Source organism: Falco cherrug, chromosome 3 (genome assembly GCF_023634085.1).
Source record: "Falco cherrug isolate bFalChe1 chromosome 3, bFalChe1.pri, whole genome shotgun sequence".
NCBI classification, from domain to species: Eukaryota; Metazoa; Chordata; class Aves; order Falconiformes; family Falconidae; genus Falco; species Falco cherrug.
The window spans coordinates 87,117,555-87,137,907 of record NC_073699.1 but is presented as its reverse complement, the minus strand read 5'-3'; the positions used below and the strand labels follow the sequence as shown (position 1 = coordinate 87,137,907).

The following is a 20,353-nucleotide window of genomic DNA, read 5'->3' as shown; positions in this document are numbered from 1 at the left end:
ATGGAACCAGAGGGAGGTTTTCCCCACTGCCTCCAGTATTTAGGTGAAGGTTGGTTGTGGTATCTTATGGATACTCCTCTTTGTCTCAAATTTTCTCCTTTCACTCAATCAAACCTTACTGACAGAACCCCACTGATCCTGAATGATGTCTGTATTCCTGATTTCTTCAGGGAGGAGTGGTGCTATGCACAGATACAAAGGTAAGCGAGCTCTCCTGCACCATAGAAAATGCTATGCTGCTTCTCTTACCCAAATTTTGTCAAGTACTTTGGCAGAGCAGCACATTGTAGGTTGCAGTTGTTTCCTTAGGAGGATTTATAAAGTTACTTAAGCTTTCCTATATTAAAAACTGCAGCACCTGAACCTCCAACAACACTCGGGGAAACATATGCCCCTCAAAGACAGGGCTTTGGCATCACCCAAACAGTATTTCATGTCTTTCATACTTTCAGTTTATAATACTGCCTTCACCTTTTGCTTCTCCAGTATATGCCAGGTCTCAAGACGTGAAGGGAGGAGGCATTTCCTGACAAAGGCAAATCCTGACATTTAGATGACACTATGACAACTTGGGGAGTTGAAACTCATGGAGTTTTCCTGGAAAGCTTAGCCACGGATTTCAGTCAGGAGGCAATCAATCAGTGGGCCATCGTTCCTTAATGGAGCTAGGCTGAAGTTTGGTTGGCTAAAAATTCTCCCAGTGTAAGTGCAAGACTGTATTTTGCCTGACTTAGATTAGAACATAGTTTACCGTAAGGTTTTTGAGGTCTGATTAAACCAAACAAAGAAATCAATTTAAATTTCATTACTAACATTATTCTGAATTAAAAAAAAAAGAAAAAAGAAAAAACACACAGATTTTGCTTGGTTTTAGCTTTGTGTATTAACTAAGTCTAACCTGAATTCACAGTTTTTTTCCTAAACAATGTGTCATCTGTCATCTTGTCACACCTCCCCCAAAGAGATTATGGTATAGTGAAAGAACAAACATGATGAACCAGAAAAGTAGTATCTTTAATTTGCATAGAAAATACCGGCACAACTAAAAAATATACAAAAAGACAGATAAAGGTAAACCACTTTTCCCAAGATCCGCCAGACATGTGACATCTTTCAGCAACTGAAAATTAATTTCCAGTATCCAAATTATAGTCCAAATATCTAAGTGTGCCTCCAAACAAGTATTACATGTTTGTCTAGAAGAATAGAAAGTTTCCCTTTTCTACAGGAGGAGTAGAATTTAAACATTCCAAGATTTGACACTGTAGCTGGCAGAGATGAGATAAACCAGGATATCTGTAATGAGAAATCTGTCTATTCTAATATAATCTTACATTAATCACTTAACAAATTAATAATCTCACCATAATTGAACTCTCCATAAAGAATATGCAAGCATTGGAGAAACTAACTGATTTAATTTTAGTTTCACATTCCCTGATGCATTAATTCCCTCTGAATTTGTTTTCCTCTCCATTTTGTAATATTGAACTTAGTCCTGTCAGGAATGTTTTATCTCTCTGCTTGTTTGCTTCCCTGACTTTTGGACATGAATGTCACAAACCTCTTCACTTATAAATTTGCTTTTTTCCCTGAAGATACAGTGCAGATAACGACAACAAAAGGCTCCCCATGTGTTCAGTGAACTAGAAAGCAAGATTTTGTACCTTAAAAAATCTCTTGTTGGAGCATAAACTCCTGGATGACTACAGAAGGTTAAGTAAATTGAGAGAGGGTGTCAGTTCGGCAGGGGCTTTGCTTTCAATACCTGCGAGTTTTCCTGAAAACACTGGCTTGAGATTAGCAAACCATAACAATGCATTTAAGTTCAGTTAATTCCTTCAAATTTTAGCCTCCCTGAAAAAGTAAAAAGCAGTCAGAATCCACACAAATGAGGACCTGCTGTGCTTTGCATTTGGGCATGAAATCCTACGCCTTGAATAAAAAATGGTAGCTAAAGATACACTGTATGACGTTTTTCCTTCCTTCCTTCCTTCCTTCCTTCCTTCCTTCCTTCCTTCCTTCCTTCCTTCCTTCCTTCCTTCCTTCCTTCCTTCCTTCCTTCCTTCCTTCCTTTCCTTCCTTCCTTCCTTCCTCCCTTCCTCCCTTCCTACCTTCCTTCCTTCCTGCCTTCCTTTCCTCCCTTCCTCCCTCCCTTCCTCCCTTCCTCCCTCTCTTCCTCCCTTCCTTCCTCCCTTCCTTCCTCCCTCCCTCCCTTCCCAAAAGACCCAAGCATACTTAATGATGAGCTGGTGAGCAGTGGACTTGAGGACATGAACCTTCTCACCATACCACAGATGTTTGTACTTTCCGAGATGACTTCCATCTTAAATGTCAGTGACTTGAATAGGAACCTAGATACCTATGGGTACCAGGTACAGACACCAACACTATAAATACCTAAAGTTAGGTGAGATATGCCCTATTCACAACATTTTTTTCTGAAGACTGCTGCACCATATGGTAGGTGGGAGCTGTATGGACAACAGCCATTTTTGTGACCCTTCTAGCCTGTGGACACCTTCATGTGGAAATCTCTTCCCTATGAACTTGAAAAGCATCTGTGTTACTCTGTCCTACAACCATTAAATTCCTGCCCAGCCTAACTCTTAAAATACGATGTGGAAGAGCCCCGTGTGACCATGCCTGTAACATACTCCTGAGACCACGAAGGCAGCATCCTTCCATGCAAGGCAGAGCAAGATTCTGTTGACTGACTGATATCAAATGGTTATTGAGTACTGGAAAGAAGTTACAAATATGTGACAGAGTGCCCGCTCTCCTCATAAGAGTTATCTGAAATGTGCAACTTTGCTTGCAGAATGTTGTATTTCCATCCCCTTTTGCCAATTACTGAGTTAAGTGGTGCATGGAGCCTTTTAAAGACTAGAATTATTTTCTAAAGACTAAGAGAATGTGAATCAAAACTGCTCATTACATATTCTCCTAACTTGGATGGTGTCCTCCACAGTAGGCTGCAGCTACTGGTTATTACACTTTTTCTGTTAGCAACAAGAACAAAGGGCTCTGAGCCAAAAACTGGAAATATCCAACAAGCAATTATAAAACCCCATTAGGAAATAGCTGCTGGTTGATTCTGCTTATTATAGCAACTCCTAATAACAACAATGTACTTCTAAAGTCAATTTGGGCACCTTTTACTGGGTGATGAAATATAAAAACACATTTTGGAATTTTCCAGGATGCCTCTCATTCTTGGATGTGGCCACAGAATATCATCTTCAACATTCCTTTTGCTCATTTTTGTATCTATTATAGAAGTATAGAGAGACATAATTTCACCAGAATAGATTCTACCTATCTTTCTATTCTAAATATATATTAAGGGGGGAAAAATAATTCCTGTGTTAGGCAGATCATCTTTTGGGAGAGGTGTACTTCCACTTTACACTGAGCAGTGGAGATGGTGATCTATTATTGATCATGACACAGGGAGCAGAAGTTTAATGTGGTAGTTCTATTACAAACTACTCATTGACTTACTTGCTTAAAGCACCACTATTAAAAAAGTATGTTAATATACAGTCTTAAAATTAATTAAATAATCTGACACAAATTCTGAGTTGGAGGAAACAGTCATACCCCCCACAGACTTCAAAGGCTGCTTTGCATTTCTGCAGTAGACATACCTTTTTTTATCTCCGTGATATGTATTTAATCCTGTCTCATCTCCTCTGGAGCTTCAACAAAGATCCAACAACAGCAAATCAGCATATTAAATACATATTAGTTATCCTGAGTATCCCTGAGATATGTTTGGGGTAGATCAGTAGACACATCCTCCTTGAAGATGAGAAACTGAGAAGGGTAAGAAAGTATTTCTCTGTGCATCAGCTCCTTCTTCTCCCTTGTTCTTACTAATAGCCAGCCACAAATGAAGCTACTCTGTTAAGCATTCCAATCTTTAAGGCAAAAGGATCTGTGGCAGAAGATACACATGTGCATGTATATTGGTATAGATATTTGACAGGATTTTGAGATCTTCCTGTGGGAAGTAGAAGGAAGAAACAGCACTGCAACTATCAGCTTGCAGAAATGGTTCTGATGAACGTAAGTGGAGCTGCTGAAATAGACCTATCTACAATACACATGGGGGCTTTTCTGGTGTTTTTTTGGTTTGGTTTGGGTTTTTTTGTGGGTTGGTTGTTTTTGTGGGGTTTTTTTTTGGTTGGTTTGAGGTTTTTTCCCCAACAACTCTAACCATGAGAGGTCTAAGGAGACACAGGACTTGTAGTGTCCAGATGTACTCTTAGCTATATCACCTGATGTATGTGCAACTAAAAATACCTGGGTAGGCCACAGCTAAACATATCCTCTCTCCCCAGAAGCAGAACCTTAACATTTGCGTTGCCCTGCGATTTCCCTTGAAGAGGGTGTTCTTTAAAGACTTTACACCCCTGCGGACCTAAAATAGCATCCCCTTTTAAAGGAACAAACAAGACTAAGTTGAGTGGTATCTGGGGTAAAAATATGAAAGCTTGAGTCATGAACTTAGTTCATACAAAGCTCCTAGTAAAAACCTGAGGAGCTTTGCCTCAAATACCTAGAGTGCCTTGTTGTACTGGCTTCACATTCAGATGTTAAAGCTGTGGACTTAAGCAAGGCTCTTCATCCCAAATTGGTAGGCTAGTGGATTTAAATTTGATCCCACGTCTCATTATCTTTAAGCTAATGAGCATAATTGAAGGTCTTGGAAAACTTATTTACACTGCATTATTTGTAATTGCTGATAAATCCCTTGAAAAGGGACATCTGTTTTATATGCCCAGTGGGAATTGAAAGTAACATACTTTGTATGTAGGTAAATCACAGGATATTAATAGATCTCGGGAAAGGACTGGCTGTTGAAGGATGGGGTGGAGGGAAAGAGTGGGCTGGTGAGATACAATGAGAGCTTAACGAAGAAAACTTAGAAATCATTGCTAATTGCTTCTTCATGGGCTCAGTGCTGCACATAGATCTCCTTCTGTGCCCCTTAAAAATGTAGCATGTGCATGGCTGGGCAGCTCTGAAATGGAGAAGACACTGACTCTGGCCCCCAGCAAGTGCCTGGTAGCCCAGGGAGTGCGAGCAAAGAGCTGGTCTTGCAGGGCAACCGGGCTGAGGTTGGGGTTGTATGTGGGAAGTAGGGCAAGGTAGGAAAGCAGACACCTGCACTCTTATTTTTTTTTCTGGCATAAACTGGTATATGCAGATCCCTTGGGTCTGATCTAATCTACAGGTTGTCCAGATACTTCATACTTTTGAAAGGAACAGAGAAGAGGATATAAATCCATACCAGCATGACCAAACTAACCAGCCCTCCTGCACGGGCCCAGATCTTTCCCTTCTCCAACTCAAAAAGTCTTCTGGCACTATCTGACACACGGGGACTAGAAATGTCCCACATCCCATGCTGCTGTGAAGACCAGAGACTGGTCCACAGTTATTGCTCAACCTTCAAGCTGTGGAAACTATTCTTTCTACCAATTCTAACATTTTAAAATTCCCACTAGTCCAGGAACCCTTGAATTTGGCCATGTGAGCCCAGCAACACTACTTCACAACACGATCCCATGTCCTTCTTCATCAGAAATATCCCCTTTTCCACCCAGGAATGGAGAAGGTTTCTTCAGCTAAACTTTGACAGACAGCTTGTTGAAACACCCCCACTGAAGATTTAGTGCTTAGTGTAGCGCTTGCAGTTCTGGTTTGTGTTTTTATTATGTTGCTTTGATTGGATTTTAAATTTTCTTTAATATGTACTTCCAAGCCCTTCAATCTCTAAATTGTCAATAAGGGCTTCCGCCACCCAGAATGATATGAGTAGACAATCAGTATGTCAACATCTTTCTGGAGCTATTTACCATCAGGAGGGAAACATGCTTCAGTATGAGAAAAAACAGCAACTAGCTTTTAGTGTCTTGCTCTGTGGCAATCAATCCTTTTACACTCTGAAATGTATATGTGTGTGTGTGTATATATATATATATGAAGGTTTAATATTCTCCATCTGTTAAAACTCCAGAGCTGCAGCAGAAAGCTCCTATACTTCATACTGAAACAGTAACAAACCATCTTCTTGTAAGCTGTAGAAACAAACCCAACAACAACAAAAAAACCCAGAAAAATCCAAAAATGAAAAAAAACCAACCTACAAAACAACACCCACACCTAAAAAAACCACCACATCACCCAAAGGGGATCCTGTGACTAAGTGTGTGTATACTCATGGAAGCCAAAGGCAAAGGGCTATTAGTGTACACTTGAGATCACTTAGAGAAGCCCATGGGGAAATGCTCTAGTATTACTGCCAAAATAACACACAAAGAAACTATGTCTCTGAATACCCTGAAGGGATGAAAAAATGTTTAATAAATGAGTTCTTTCCAGAGGTCAAATATTAACGATTTGTGTGTGCATTTTCTGTTGAGATTTCATTTTCTCTGTTCCAGCCTGGACAGGGAAAAATATCAGTAGGCAAAACTTTGATTAAAATAAACGAATCAACACAGAGCTGCATGCCTGGGTAAAGCTAACGCATGAGATTATAAAGTGCGACAGCTGCAATATTAATAAGGTGAAGAAGAGGAAAAAAAAGTGATAGAAACCTCACAGGCTGATCTTATTTGGCTTGATTGTTTCTGTATTATCTCTAGCAAAGAAGCCAGGAGAACTGGACAAAGGATGATCTTTATTGTGCTGGATACTCTTTATTTTCCATTTCTCTGCTATGATTCAGCAGAGACGTTGGGGGGAGGGGGTGGGGTGAGAAAAAAAAATTAAAAAAATCAAAGAAGAGCTACTCTTGGAGAGGGAAGAATGTGAGAACAGACGGTAAAAGTGAGGTCAGGGAGAAAGAGAGGAAGGCTGGAAACTGGAGATATTCAGGATGACAGGCAGATAGCAGAAGAGGAGAGAGGGATGCTGCATCCAAGCTGACTGCCTTTGCAGAGCTCATCTCGAGGATTCTTCTTCTTTGTGGTGCAAGCTATGTCCATGCTGTTACAGCTGCAAGATTTGTGGCCGCAGAGGGCTGACTGGCAAGGTCTCCCCATACACTTGGCGCTGCTTGGCAATTTGTAATAATGAGATTCATTAGCGCTATATGCTCTGCTGGAAATACTTCCAAAGGTTTAATCTGAGCCACACAAATGACTATTTACTTAGGTAGCACTTCATTAGCTGCTCCTGCCCTGCTGTGTAATATGGTATAAATTACTAGCTGGTGTTGCTAGCATCACACCCAAACCGGCTGTCTTGTTCATTGTAACGTGCTGCTGGCAATCAGCTAAAGGGGATTCTGTTTCAAAGCTGAAAATATACCATGCCTGGCAAAAATATTAATATCCTAAAAGTGCACAACATTTCAATTTTCAGGCACAAAATTGCTGGCCTATATAAAAGAGAGTGGTATGTACTGGAGAGCAAACAAAACTTTCTATGCATGGCATGGAACTTTTCACAAGCAGAGCTCACAAAGCATAACTGCCTTTCTCAGTCCCTGCCCCCCACTTTTTCTCTTTGCTTTTGTCCATTTATTTTGTGGAGATTCCTCTCGACAGCACCGAGATCTCAGTGCTGACAGCTGGGAGAAACAACAGGCCAGGCAAGATGCTCTTTAGTTTGCAAAAGTCTCAGACCCAGAGCTTGGACCTGTCCTGCTAGGGGGACCTGGGACCCAGATTTGTTCAATGAGGGGGCCTCAAAGGCTGGTGACAATGTCTCATCATTTGTCTATGCTCCTCCAGTCTCAGCTGCTTCAGCTTCCAGAGATGCCAGTCCCAGTGGCACTGCAATCATAGTACAACACACAATGAGCTGTTTTACACCAATGGGTTAAAACTGAATGTCAAGCCATATATGTTTTACTTCTCTGTTAAAATGCAGCTGTCCCTGTCTGTGTGTGTGTCTGTAATTAACATTGCATGGCCCCAGTGTGTGAAGCACAGCACATTTCTTGTCATTTCAATTGCAAGGAAAAGGGTGGGAAGGAGAAATGTCTGCATGAAGATTTGGGCCAAGACAAGTATAAACTCCAAATCTTGCAAATTGCTTCCTGTGGGATTTCTAATGCCTAATAACACAGTCTTCCGAAACTAATAAAACATGAAGACATAATCACAGCCTTTATTATGAAATACAGGTGAAAAGTTTCAGCTAACAATGATGCATGTAGCAGTCTTCCCTCCCTTGAATCCACAGGGAGACCCTCCCTGCAGTGGCAGTGTTCTGGTGGACAGACAGGTGCTAGACCTGCAGTCCTCATGGGCTGCCTTGTCAGCAGGGCCCATGGGTAAGGTCTATGTGCTCCAGAAATTCATGGATCCATTAACCTTTACACGAGGGCAGAAACGGAGAGGGCTGTGAAATCCTGCTGTGTATCGAGTGATTTTCCCCACAGCACCAGCTAATCGCCCTGGCTTTAGACATAACTACTCAAGCATAGGACTCAAACATTTCCTGAGGCTCTTCCATCCCAACAGCAATTTTGCTTTACACTCATTAGCTGGATGAGAGGAGACCACAGGACAGGCACAACCTGTCACTTAACTCTTTATGCTACTTCACTTAGCTGTGAAGATCTCTATTTCCATCCTATTTGCACAGCACCTTTTACACTGTTCAGCATAGCCTCTGACAATCTTCATTTGGCAGGTGACAGAACTGAGTCACAGAAACCTAGACCCTGTCTGAAAGACTCAGGGAACTGGGGAGATCTGGAGTGGTATCGTCAAAGTCCCAAAGCAGGAAAGTGGCCAAGTATTTTAAAAGCTGTAAGAAGCTGGTTCTTTTTACTATCTTTTAAATTTGTGGTCCTCTGGATTCAAATTTGCTTCAAGTAGAGCACCATGGAGGACAATGCTTGCACACAGAATTAATCAAAACATAAAGCAAAACTACATTCTAAAAAAAAAAAGGTAGATATGACAGTAAAATGTGACGCAACCATGACTAAAATCGACACCATCAGTGTAGGCTGTCAGGGTTATTTTCCATGTTCTTGATGTAAAATTCTGGGAGATCCTAAATGGGTACCACATCATGCCATAAAGGTATGCCACCAACCTAGATTCTCTCCTTGTAAAATAAATCTGCATACTTCCAATGCAGGCTACTGACTTCAGCAATACTGAATCCCAACACAGAGAAATCTGGGATGCAAACACAGATGACAAATGATGCATGTTAATTATCCATAATCAGTCACCAGAATTTCTCTCAAGCTTTGGCCAGACTGGTACAATCCTAGACTGGACCAGGAAAAGCACTGATCACCACTTTCAACCCAGAGAATCCCTGAAGCTGCCACACATCACCTAGCAGCTCTCAAGGGATTCCCAGCCCAGAGATCTTTATAGTTCATATCTGCCTCAAAACTCCAAAATATCAAATGATTCGGCAATATAAAAAAGCAGAGCATCCCATACCTTGAAAGCCATCCATCTTCTTCACCCCCTCTCTCTTTCTCATCTTACAAACATATTTCCCAAGATTCCCCATTCAAAGTACTGCTACATGCAGTCTTTTATGCAAATTATTTTGTTTATTTTTATGATGTATGCAAATGAAGTCTTTATTCTGAACATTCTTTATGATGCTATAAATGTAAGAATAGATCTTGAATTAGCCCTTTTCATTGTCAAAGTGGCACTAAAACCAACTGAGGGATTCAGAGGCTTAAATGTGTAAGCAGTTGGGCATAAAACAACTTTTATATCTTGTAAAAATTAAGGGTCTGGGCTGAGGTATTTGAGTATTAAAACAAGATCTCTAAGAAGTTAGAAAAATTGCATGTTTTTCAGAGCTAAATGAAGATTTAGACAAGAAATCAGTGAGTGAAGCAACCTGTGGTTTCACCACCTCTTTCTTTCTAGTATTCCATTTCCGATATTAACTGGGAATTTTCAACGGAAGCTAAAGATGGCAGTTACCGATTTCAGCAGGAACTGGATAAACTGTGTAATGTTGTATCACTTTTGTTTTGCCTTACACACTCCATTTGCTGTATTTTTTCATGCTTAGCTTGCACCCTATAGCCCATGCTACTCTAAAAATAGGGTTACTTGGCAAATAGATCATCAGATAAGCTCCACTTTCACACAACTGGGAGAAAAGGAGGTGCAAAGGTAGGGAGGAATCAGAAATAGGGAAGAACTGGAGTAACAGGAGCAGATGACGGGGGGATCAGAGGCCACGGACTGCTGGGGAAGGGGGAGCTCTGGGGTAAACACGCTTGGCTTTGCCTCTAATTGTGTGTAACTCATACTGCTGCTGAAATGCATTTTCCCCCCACTTAATCTGACTGTCCTCTTCATGGAAAAGTGGCAATTAAAACCCAGCTTTAGCCCACAGAGAAGGCTATAAATTCCTGCAATTGGGATAGTGGAGTACAAAGAGATAGCCAAACAGGAGAAAACTCCCAAGCTGCAGTATCAGCTAAATAAGCCACATATTCTTCCCAGCACATACTACAGACTTAACAAGTGCTTCTTTAGTGAATGGAGGATAGAGGTGTGGGAGATGCTAGCAGTTGCACAAGGGTATTTTCCATGGTTAAAAAAAATCTCTACATTTATAGATGTGGAAAACTATTTTCTCTTACTCTACTGATTTACAGCGGAATGTGGAAATGTAAAGGTCATTCCATTCAAAACTTCCCTTCCATTCACAGACCCATAAAAGCACTGTTGGAAGTATTTTCATAAAACCAGCATTTTTAAACCTACTGATAGGGGAAAACAAGAAACTCACTGCTCTAACTGTCTTGAGGAATCACAAGTCTACTATATTTTTGTATATCACTGATGTTTTTCATGAACACAATACACAAAATTAGCCTAACATGTAGCAAGGATTAGGAGGGATGAAGGGAATCTATTTATATAAACTTTGTTCTCAAATTGTTTGAAGTAGCCAGGAAAGCTCTGTGAAGACAGAATTGATTGTCTGTGCTTAGGCTTTAACTGCACACACCAGCTGGGATAAAAATGATGCTAGAACTGGGAAACTGCTTGCTGTGGGAACAGGTTTAACACACAGTAAGAGGGAAGGTATATAGCAGGCTTGACAAGGGGAATGAGTTTAAGAGCTGTATGAAAATGTCCATGTTGACATGGTGCCACAGTGTCTCCCTGTCACTTTCAAGGAGTAAACATAAACCAAACCTCCTCTGAGGAGACTTGATCTCCCTGCCAGATGCGCAGCTGGCAGAAATTTGCCTTTACATGTTAATAAAGTCAACCTGAATAAAGTGCTGTAGGATCTAGTTTTTAAACAAACAAACAAAGAAAGCAAGCCAAACCAAGAAAGCAAGGCTTATGTATATAGTAATTCTAGAGCTTTCTGCCCCAGTATACCAATATGTCCAGATTTTCATCTGTTTCCCCTGGACCACAGTATTACAACTTCCTAGAAATCTTGGTTTTCTTCAAAGCAGCCCAAGCCATGCTACTTTCTGCCTTGCTCGGCAGAACTCAACATGCTCCTGCTGATCTTCCCAAATAACATCCTTTGCCCACTGACCACTGACAGTCATTAGAAATTCATTAGAATTAATTTAGACTTGACTGTGCAACCAGTTTCTGCATTTTACTTCCCTAACCCAGCAGAAGAGATTAACATATCTTTGCTTACAGCATAGTTGCTTCTGAGACCAGCCCTAGAGAAGGTCCCCCTGGTAATGTCCTGTCCACATTTACACTGCTAACCCCTAAGATGCCTCCACTGTATTTACATCACACCTACACTGTATATCCTACAGCATCCTACCATGAAGGACAGAAGTCTGATGGCACTGATGAGTGAAGAGGCCAAAGATGTGCTAGGAAGAGTCTCATGGGATAAGGTCCTACAGGAAAGAGGGGGTCAGAAAAGGTGATTCATATTCAAGGAACACCTCCTCCAAGCTGAAGAGAGCTTCCATCCCAGTGAATAAGAAATTAGGTTAGGAAGTGTTTTGTTGATGGAGAATAAAAGCACAGCAAGGCAAAGCATCTTATTCAATATCATTCTGTGCCAGGAACTGACCTGAACTCAGATCCAGATTATTTCTGTAGCGATGAAGAATCTTTCTTCCCTAGACCTCCAAGTCCCCTACAATGAAAAACAGAACAAAACAAAACAAAACTATTCAGCCTAAGATCTCTGTACAGCTAGACAGCCATTCTACCAATGTTTCCATGGAAAATAAGAGTGAAGATTTTGTCTGCTGAACTACATCTCTGAGCTTGTAGTACAGCTGTGTGCAGTAACCTCTTTGATACTCTCACATTCTTCCATTCAGAGTCCAAATGTGGACATTTCCATGAATATATCTGCCACATCCACAATGGCAGTTGCACATGAAAAGAAAATCATATTGTACAGAAAGCATGGAACTGAGAGTAACGCCTAAACTAGCACAATGCCATTATTTCATTTAATGAGATGCCCTCACCTTGAATATTGTGTTCAAGTTTGACTGTATTGCCTGAGAAATGAAATGAAATGAAATGAAATGAAATAAAATGAAGTGCAATGAAATAAAATACAGTAGGTAGTAGAAGAGAAGGAGGCAGGAATAGGCAAAGAAAATGATCAGAAGGCCAAGAGGACTTGTGAACAAAGCAAGATAGAAGAGAAGAGAAGAATAAGCTATTTCATTTTGAACAAGAGCATGACAGATTTGTGATTGGGATAGGGAAAGTCAGGCAAGTAAGAGAGAGGGGAAGCACAGGGGGAAGGGAAGCTTGGAGAGCTGAGACAGTACAGCACAGCACTGTGGGAAGAGGACAAGGGACAGAAAAGGAGAGATGAGCATTTTGCGTGATAGACTACTGAGTAGATTTCCTAAATTACAGCTTATGCTTTTGTTTTGTGAAGGTTTGAAAACCTCCTGTCTCTCTGCTTCTTAAATAAGCAGGTGAGACAGATGGAAGATGTTTTACAAGTGTGACGACTTCTTGTAAGAAAAGCCAAATTAAATTAATGAAGTTAATGGTAAGGAAGAAAAGCATCTATCTAATGTACATGGTTATACTGTTCACATACATCGGTGGCTGAAATAAAGTTTTATTACAGATAATAATATGGCATCATGAGATACGCAATTAACCTGAAGACTTCTGGCCACAAGATCTTCCAGATTTCCTACTAAGCTTTTGTATGTACCAGAAAAAAGCGATCTTCCTAAGCTATCCAACTAAATTTTGTATTTTGCTGGTGCAGCCTGTTAAGAACTTCAAGAATTTAAAGAAAGACACAGTACAGTTCACCACATCGCAGAACATCCCATAAAGCCTTTAATGCCTTCAGCCAAGTTCTACAGCAAGCTGCTGGGTCTAGACGGCTAGGAAAAGCCAATGCATTACAAAGGAGTTTGGGGGATTAAAGTGATTCCTAGGCTTTGCAGAAGACCATCTGATCACCCTTAATGCACACAGAACAAAGCCTTGGGGCTGGGAGCATATATGTGGTGTGGAAAAACAAAATGAAATCTTTGTGACAGACTCCTTTTTAATCTAGTGTTTTCACGCTCCCACTGTTCCTGTCAGCTCTACTGCTCAACATGCTCTGATTGTATAGGCCATGCTGAGGACAGGGGTGATACCTCAGTCAAAGGATTCGGGCTTGTTTCTGTTGTATGACCTCTGGAGTTCACCTGCACAACACTCATCTGTTGACTTATGGACCTGAACCTGAGCTAACGCCATAATGAAAATACAAATTCTCAGCTCTAAAAGTAATCAGTTATGCACAAGTTAGAGTACTTAAAATGTCTGAAAATGTGCTTGGATGTAATTGACTTTTGGTGTACATTACACTGTCAGGTGTCATCGGTGTGCCTGGCTTTTGCCTGCAGTGCTAATCCTGCTCTTTGATGGCAGTTCAGGCTTTCCACCTTGCGATCACCCCGTGGGAAGATGCTAGACTTACATCTTCCCTTCATCCCCCTTTCTCCAAGGTGTGCTCAGTGGCAAGACAGTTGGAGCTGGGAGCAGGACGCTGGGAGTTTAATAAACTTTTCTGCCGTGGGACTACATTACGGTTATAATTACACTGCTAAAAAATGTCTACTTTGGGATTTTGACTACATGGAACAGAGTAGCTGCTTCTCCCCTGTCCTGGACTGGCCCCTCTGAAATGGATCAGCAGGGCCCACCAGTGACCGTGTGGGCTCTCGACTTACAGTGCCTCTGCAGCTCTAAGATATAATTATGAAGATTTTGTGGTTTGGGTGTCAGTTTTTTTTCTTCACATCAAAGCAGCCTGAAACACATGAAAACTCTGCTGCTGCCCACCAGAGCTGGGTTTTATGACATGATTGGAAAAGGATGGATTATTATGCTTTCACATTGGAGGCTCACAGTATAAGTCTAGTGGAGCGTCGGAGGGCTCTGGATGGTGCAAGGAGCTAAACATGGTGTGTTTCCATTCAGACAGAGGTAATTAATTGCACAACCATCCAGGGTTCACCTTGGAGTGGACTAGTTGTTTCACTCAATACCACTGCCCCCCCAACAAACAAACACAAGCCCCCCCCCCCAAAAAAAAATAAAAATCCAAAAACAAATGGCAGAGAGTTAATACTTATGCAATGTGGATGATCAGGGGACCAAGATATGGGAGTTATTTGGCAATATAGACACATCTTCTGTGGTTGTCTTTGTTTATTCCTCCATCCTTTATCTCATATGGCTATTTACAATGCAAGCTTTCTGAAGCAGGAACAAATTCTCCCTATGGAATTGGGTAATGCCTAGTATAAGAGGTCTGTGATCTCTGCTAAAAGTTACTGTCATATCAACATCAACACTCCATCTTATATATAGAATTATCTCACAGAACATTGTAATTTTAAGTGGTTTACATAGGCTGGGATGGTTGTGTCTACTCCTGAAATGCCGCAGTCTCTGGGGGAGAAGGTACTGGCCTATAAAGAGTATACAGCCACTGCATGAGGGAATTGGGATTGAGTAGTGATCTCTCTCTCTCTCAGAAACTTGTTCCTCAACAGCCTGCACTTAAAGGAATTTAAAATGCAGACCATAAAATAGATGCCAAGTATGGAAACCAGCAGTCTGCAGAATAGGTTGCACATACTCTACAAAAAGCTATTGAGGGAGAAATATTGTCATAAATTGTGTTAAATACAGTGTGTTGAGTCAAAGCACAGTTTTGATGAAAATTACAATAGCAGTTTGAAGGCAAGCCATTTCGTGTCTCGTACAATGCCGAAGAGTTCGTACAAAGCCTGCTTGATGGACTGGGCAACAGCAGCTGCCGGTGCTTTACTCTCCCACAGTCATTCCCCAGGGGATCAACCCCTGCTGGAAGAAATCTGGCCCAGTTTGAACAAAGCGGGTGTTAAAATCATACCCACTGATTACAAAGAATCCTTGGGGGTCACTTTTTGGCCCTCACTTCTCCCAGCTCGCTCAGGTTTGGACCCAAACCCTCTTGCTCCTGACGCTGCCTCTCTGTGTTCACTTTAAGGCAGGGTACTTCACAGGTGCCTGGTTTTAGATCACCAGCAACACAGCGCCCGGCAGGAGTGCCAGGATGCAACCCATCCTCCCCGTGCAGGCAGTAGGTGGCATAAATGCTCACCAGCTGATCGGGCTTAGACCTTTCTGGGCTGGACTGTTCTTCACATCATCAAAGCAGGACTTCCACAGCTTTCAAGAGAGGCAGGCGTTTGCACACATGGGTGAAAATAAGTTAATAACAGCTGGCTTAAAATGGCCTGAAAATATACCAGCTCAGACTCAAACTGGATTTGCTTCCCTGTGCTCTATTGGTGGTAAGGGGAAAATATTTAGAGCAATTTGCGGTTAAAAGGTAGGGAGCTTAGCAAGCTCAGAGCTTCTTGAATATAGAGAGAATTGATTTTTCCCAAAAATAGCTGATGGGGAACTTCTTTGCCATCTATACAGCTCTCATGCTAGACAACTGCTTCTAGCTTGACATAGGAAATCTGCTAAGGAAAAGATAAACAGAGGTGTGACAAAATATGGCTCTTGTGCTTTTTCTGTAGTGTCAGCATCTCACTCTAAGTGCAGCAACCGTCCTTTTAAGGTTCATCCCCATGTTTTAGTCCTCCCATTGCCCATGCTGCTGGGTTCACTGTCAGACCACAAGCAACTACTCACTCCCTGCAGGCACTGGTGAGCTTCAAGGGCATTGTTTCAACTTGTTTGCTCTAGATAGTAGGGATGTGGATCACACTGGGGGATGCTTCCTAAAGCAGGTCAGAAAAAGAGACATAGAAAAACCTTTTTTGAGCCTCTGATATCTCAGAAAGGTCATGTTGACTCAGGAGCTCCTAGTAGATTCCTGGATGTCACCTTCTTTCAATACTGAAAACATCACAGATTCAGCATACTATTTCTGGAGGCCAAAAGCAAACAATGAACTTAAACCAAATGAAACTGGATTTTTCTTTTGATTCCGATTCAAGAATAAGCAATGTCTAAATGAAATCTAATTTTGGACTACAGACTCCTTTCAGTCACCAATATTCTTTTCATCAAATCAGTAACCGATTTTTCTTCATGAGTACAAAACTGGGGCTGCTAGTAAGTTTTCTGGCCCTTTGCTGGGCGGAAGCTTTTGCCCTGAAGTACTGCCCAAACACATTTTGCACTGGACCATAATCCTCGTTCAGTTCTTTTTTGGTTTTCCCTTCACTGATAGATCAATACAGAAAATTCAGAAGTGGTGAAAAAGAAAGTGCAAGCAGGTTTCTGAATCATAATGCATAAGACATGTGTTTGCCCCCTGAGCAGCAGACAGTGAGGATATAACTGGCAGATCTTCTTCTTCTTCATGCACTCTAACGTTGCCAAAAGCAAGCTGACAGGGAAGCTGAGAGAACAGAGAAAACTTCTCAGGTTTCAGAGAAAATGATGGTCTGCAGCTTAGCCCTGGCTTACAGGTAATACGTAAAGTGTGATGTTGGTCCTATTAGGAAGGCCAGACTGGTCCAGAATATCACCTTCCTTGGGACTGCTGTAACGAATGAAATGTGAATAAAACCACGGATGCACAAATCTGAGACCTGCCGGAGAATGAGTAAAGGCCCTTCTCTGGAAAGGATGACTTCACCTGCTGCTGAGCAGTCCTTAGAGAAGGAGAACGCATGAGATGAGGATGTCAAGCAGGGCCAATATGACCTAGGCCTAGCCCAGGCAGTTTAGCAATTAGCCCTGTAGCTTTCCTAATGCAACTCCCCAAAATGGGAGCCAATGCTGTGACAACAGATGAGGACAGCAATGGATAAACTTCTGCACTATCGCGTTCTTTTATTGCTTGTGCCAAGTCCTAAATTCTCCAAAACCCCATAAGCAAGGAAGAAGAGGCCAGATCCTGCATGACATCCTGCTCTAGGGTTTAACCTTATGAAACCAGCTCCATCACTTGCTTATTTTTCTACAGAATAATGATATTTTCCACAGAGGAACTGGAACAGTTTGCTTGGTGTCAGGAGAGAATATTCCAGTCGACTCTTTAAAAGTCACTGCTGCTTCTGGGGGCCTGAAAGGAGCAATATCACTGTCACAAAGCAGAACTCTGGAGTCTTAAAGCTGGTCTATGACTCGGGAGATTTGGACTATGGTGTCCAAAACCAATTTCAAATCCCATGAGAGATATTTTGAAGATGGCGGGTTTAATTTTGTGTGTGTGTATACCATCCGTGGCTGGTTTAGACTGCCACAATGAAGGGTGAGAAAAGGTATGACCACTTTCTATAAATAAAGCAGGGGAGTAGACAGCAGGGAGGGAGACAAGCTAGTTAAAGTAACTGAAAAAGTTGTCACGAGGAGAAATGCTTGTAAACTAGCCATAAAGATATACAGACTGGAAATGAGAATAAGGCTGTCAGCATAAGGGTTGTGAAGCTCTGGAACAGCCAGAGTGGGAAGTGGTGAGGGAAGGAACAAACTGATGGGTGTGAACATAGAAACTGATGCATTTATGTTCCTAAATAATAAATAAATAATGCTGGCTGTATGGACTAAGCATCAACCAGCTCTCCACTCCCTGCTGGCACACAAACTTCAGGGACACAAGCATGGTTTCATTTTTTAAACTGGCTTATTTTCAACGTTTTTTTCTCCTCCAGAGAATCAACAAATAAATAACTCCATAAATAATAAATCTGAGGTGGAGAAAACAAAACAAAAATGAAACCATAGAGAATGGGCCATCCTCTAAACCGAGAAGAACTAGGAACTCAGTTGCAAAGAAAGCCCACCATGCACAAGGACTGTATGTCCCTGAAGCCGACTGTAGATGTTTCATCTCTCCTTCCAACTAGAAACTAAGTACATTTAACAAACTATATATTGCACACAGATCAAAACCACTGACATGTGACAGACACATGAGAAATATTTGGTTCAATTGGGAAAATAGTAAGAAATCAAAGTTTCCTTTCCTGTTTTTTTTTTTTTCCTCAGAAGAAAATCCTTAAAAAAATTCCAAGCAAGTTCCACAAAAAGGAATGTTCTTTAGAAGAAGACTGACTCACTTAGGTTTATTTTTAATAGATCTGGAATACCAGGGAAATTTCAGAGACTACAAAAGTAAAAGCAAATAACAACCTTGCTTTACTCTGTAAATGAGATGAATACTAGAATACTGCTGTCCTTTAGCGGGGGAAAAAAAAAAAATCAACTACAAAACAAAAAAAAAAAGGAAAAAAAAAGGAAAACAAAAAAGAAAAACTAGATAATGGGTGGGAAAGATAAACAAATATTATTTTAAAACTGAAGGAAAAGCTTTAAGGAGGCAGACTCAAAGACTTAAATTAATTTCTTAAGGTAGCTTTCTGTTTCAGAAAAAAACCAAAACAGGTTAAGGTATGTGCCTGGGAGTATGACAGAATACTCTGCCACACTAGGGATTAGTATCTGGATCTGTATTCGGGCCCCACTTTCTCATCTCTGTTTACTTATAACACTCAGTTTGATGAGCACTGTGATGTACTGCTTTGCTCTAAATAGCAACGGCTGGATCCTGCCTGCAGCAGCACCTTCATGCTGGCTGTATCTTGAACAGTTTCTATGTCCTTTATAAAGACATTCATGCCAACAATTTACTACCATATTTACACTTCAGAGCATAAACAAAGCAAGAGCACTGAGTTGCCCAAAATATAGAGAACTGCCTACAGTTACCGTGGCCCAAACTAGCTTTTCTCTTCCCTTGGCAATGGGAATGGAGAGCACCCTCTTCCCAGTTCTTTCAGTGGAGGGTATTACACCTTTTTAAGATTTTCTTCTTCTGCTAGCAAGCCCAGAGAAAAGTCCTTGTTTCCAGGAAAACTTGCCAGTGTTTCTTTCCGCAGCAACTGCAGCAGTATAGCCATTGACGTCCACAAATAGTGGAGAAGTGGAAGAAAAGGGCTGTAAAGTGCCTACTAAAAGACAGGGGAGTAGAAGTCATCACTGGCTCCCTGCTGATTCCTTCTGTGACTGAGATAATGCCTGGGGCAAAACCGGTGTCTAAATGCAAAGAAATCTTCCTTCAACTTTCATCCCTCCTTCCTACAGAGCGGAAGATGAACACTCTTAACTCTTCACCTTTTACATCTTAGTTTCAATGCTAAAGTTGCTGCTGATTATGCAGAGGAAGCCCTTTGTTTCACTGTCATTACACACTGTACACAAGACAACAGTGAAAAGAAAAAGAAAAAAGCAAGCAGAGGCTGTAAGTGAAACCCTGCCACATTTATTGTCTTTTCATGGGATGCTAACCAAAGAAGAGACTTCTCAAAGCTATTAATTTGCTCAATTATGGCTGATAGATGTTGGCTCTTTCATTCTCGAGAATCTATCTCTTGCCTCAAAGCTTGTCAACGAGTCCCTGAGTGACACTACAACCTTCACTAGCAACAGATCTCAGGGTTTCATTATGGAAGATTTTTATATTGTTCAATGATTTGTGTGTGTTGGTAGGTGCAATACACTCACAAATCTACATGCACAGACAAGAGAAAGATGACGAGAGGGTTTGTTTTCTGAGCATTTTCACCTGTGGAGTAAATAAACGTGTGGTTCAATCTTCATAAAAAGAGATTTGGTAACACAGTCTGTTTTCAGTGACTCAGACCAGCCAGATCTAAAATGCTCGTTAGCTGTTCTAGTACATGACAAATTGTCTACCTACTACATTACTTTACACAGAACCTTTCATACCAGTTGCACCCATGAAGTGGTCTAGAGTTAAATAATATGGTTATAGCTAAATAGTAACAGAGGGAAGGAGAAATTAACAGGCAGAAGCTAGGGAGAGATGAGCTGTTTTCAGCTTATGTTTGAAATGAGTCAGAACAAATGGGGCACAAGGATAAAGTCAGAGCTGTAGG

At 41.2% G+C, this 20,353-nt stretch overlaps 1 protein-coding gene across 7 annotated transcripts in view; it reads right to left on the bottom strand.

Annotated features, from left to right (window-relative positions):
• TSNARE1 (t-SNARE domain containing 1) overlaps positions 1–20,353 on the bottom strand; it is a 508,015-nt gene that overhangs the window by 104,925 nt on the left and 382,737 nt on the right. Inside the window, exon 12 of one of the 7 annotated variants that reach the window (XM_055705275.1) lies at positions 12,031–12,096. The exons of the other annotated variants lie outside the window; for them this stretch is intronic. Coding sequence (XP_055561250.1) covers positions 12,037–12,096 — 60 coding nt within the window. The 3' untranslated portion in view covers positions 12,031–12,036. The remainder of the gene's footprint in view (positions 1–12,030; positions 12,097–20,353) is intronic. 7 annotated transcript variants of the gene reach the window in all.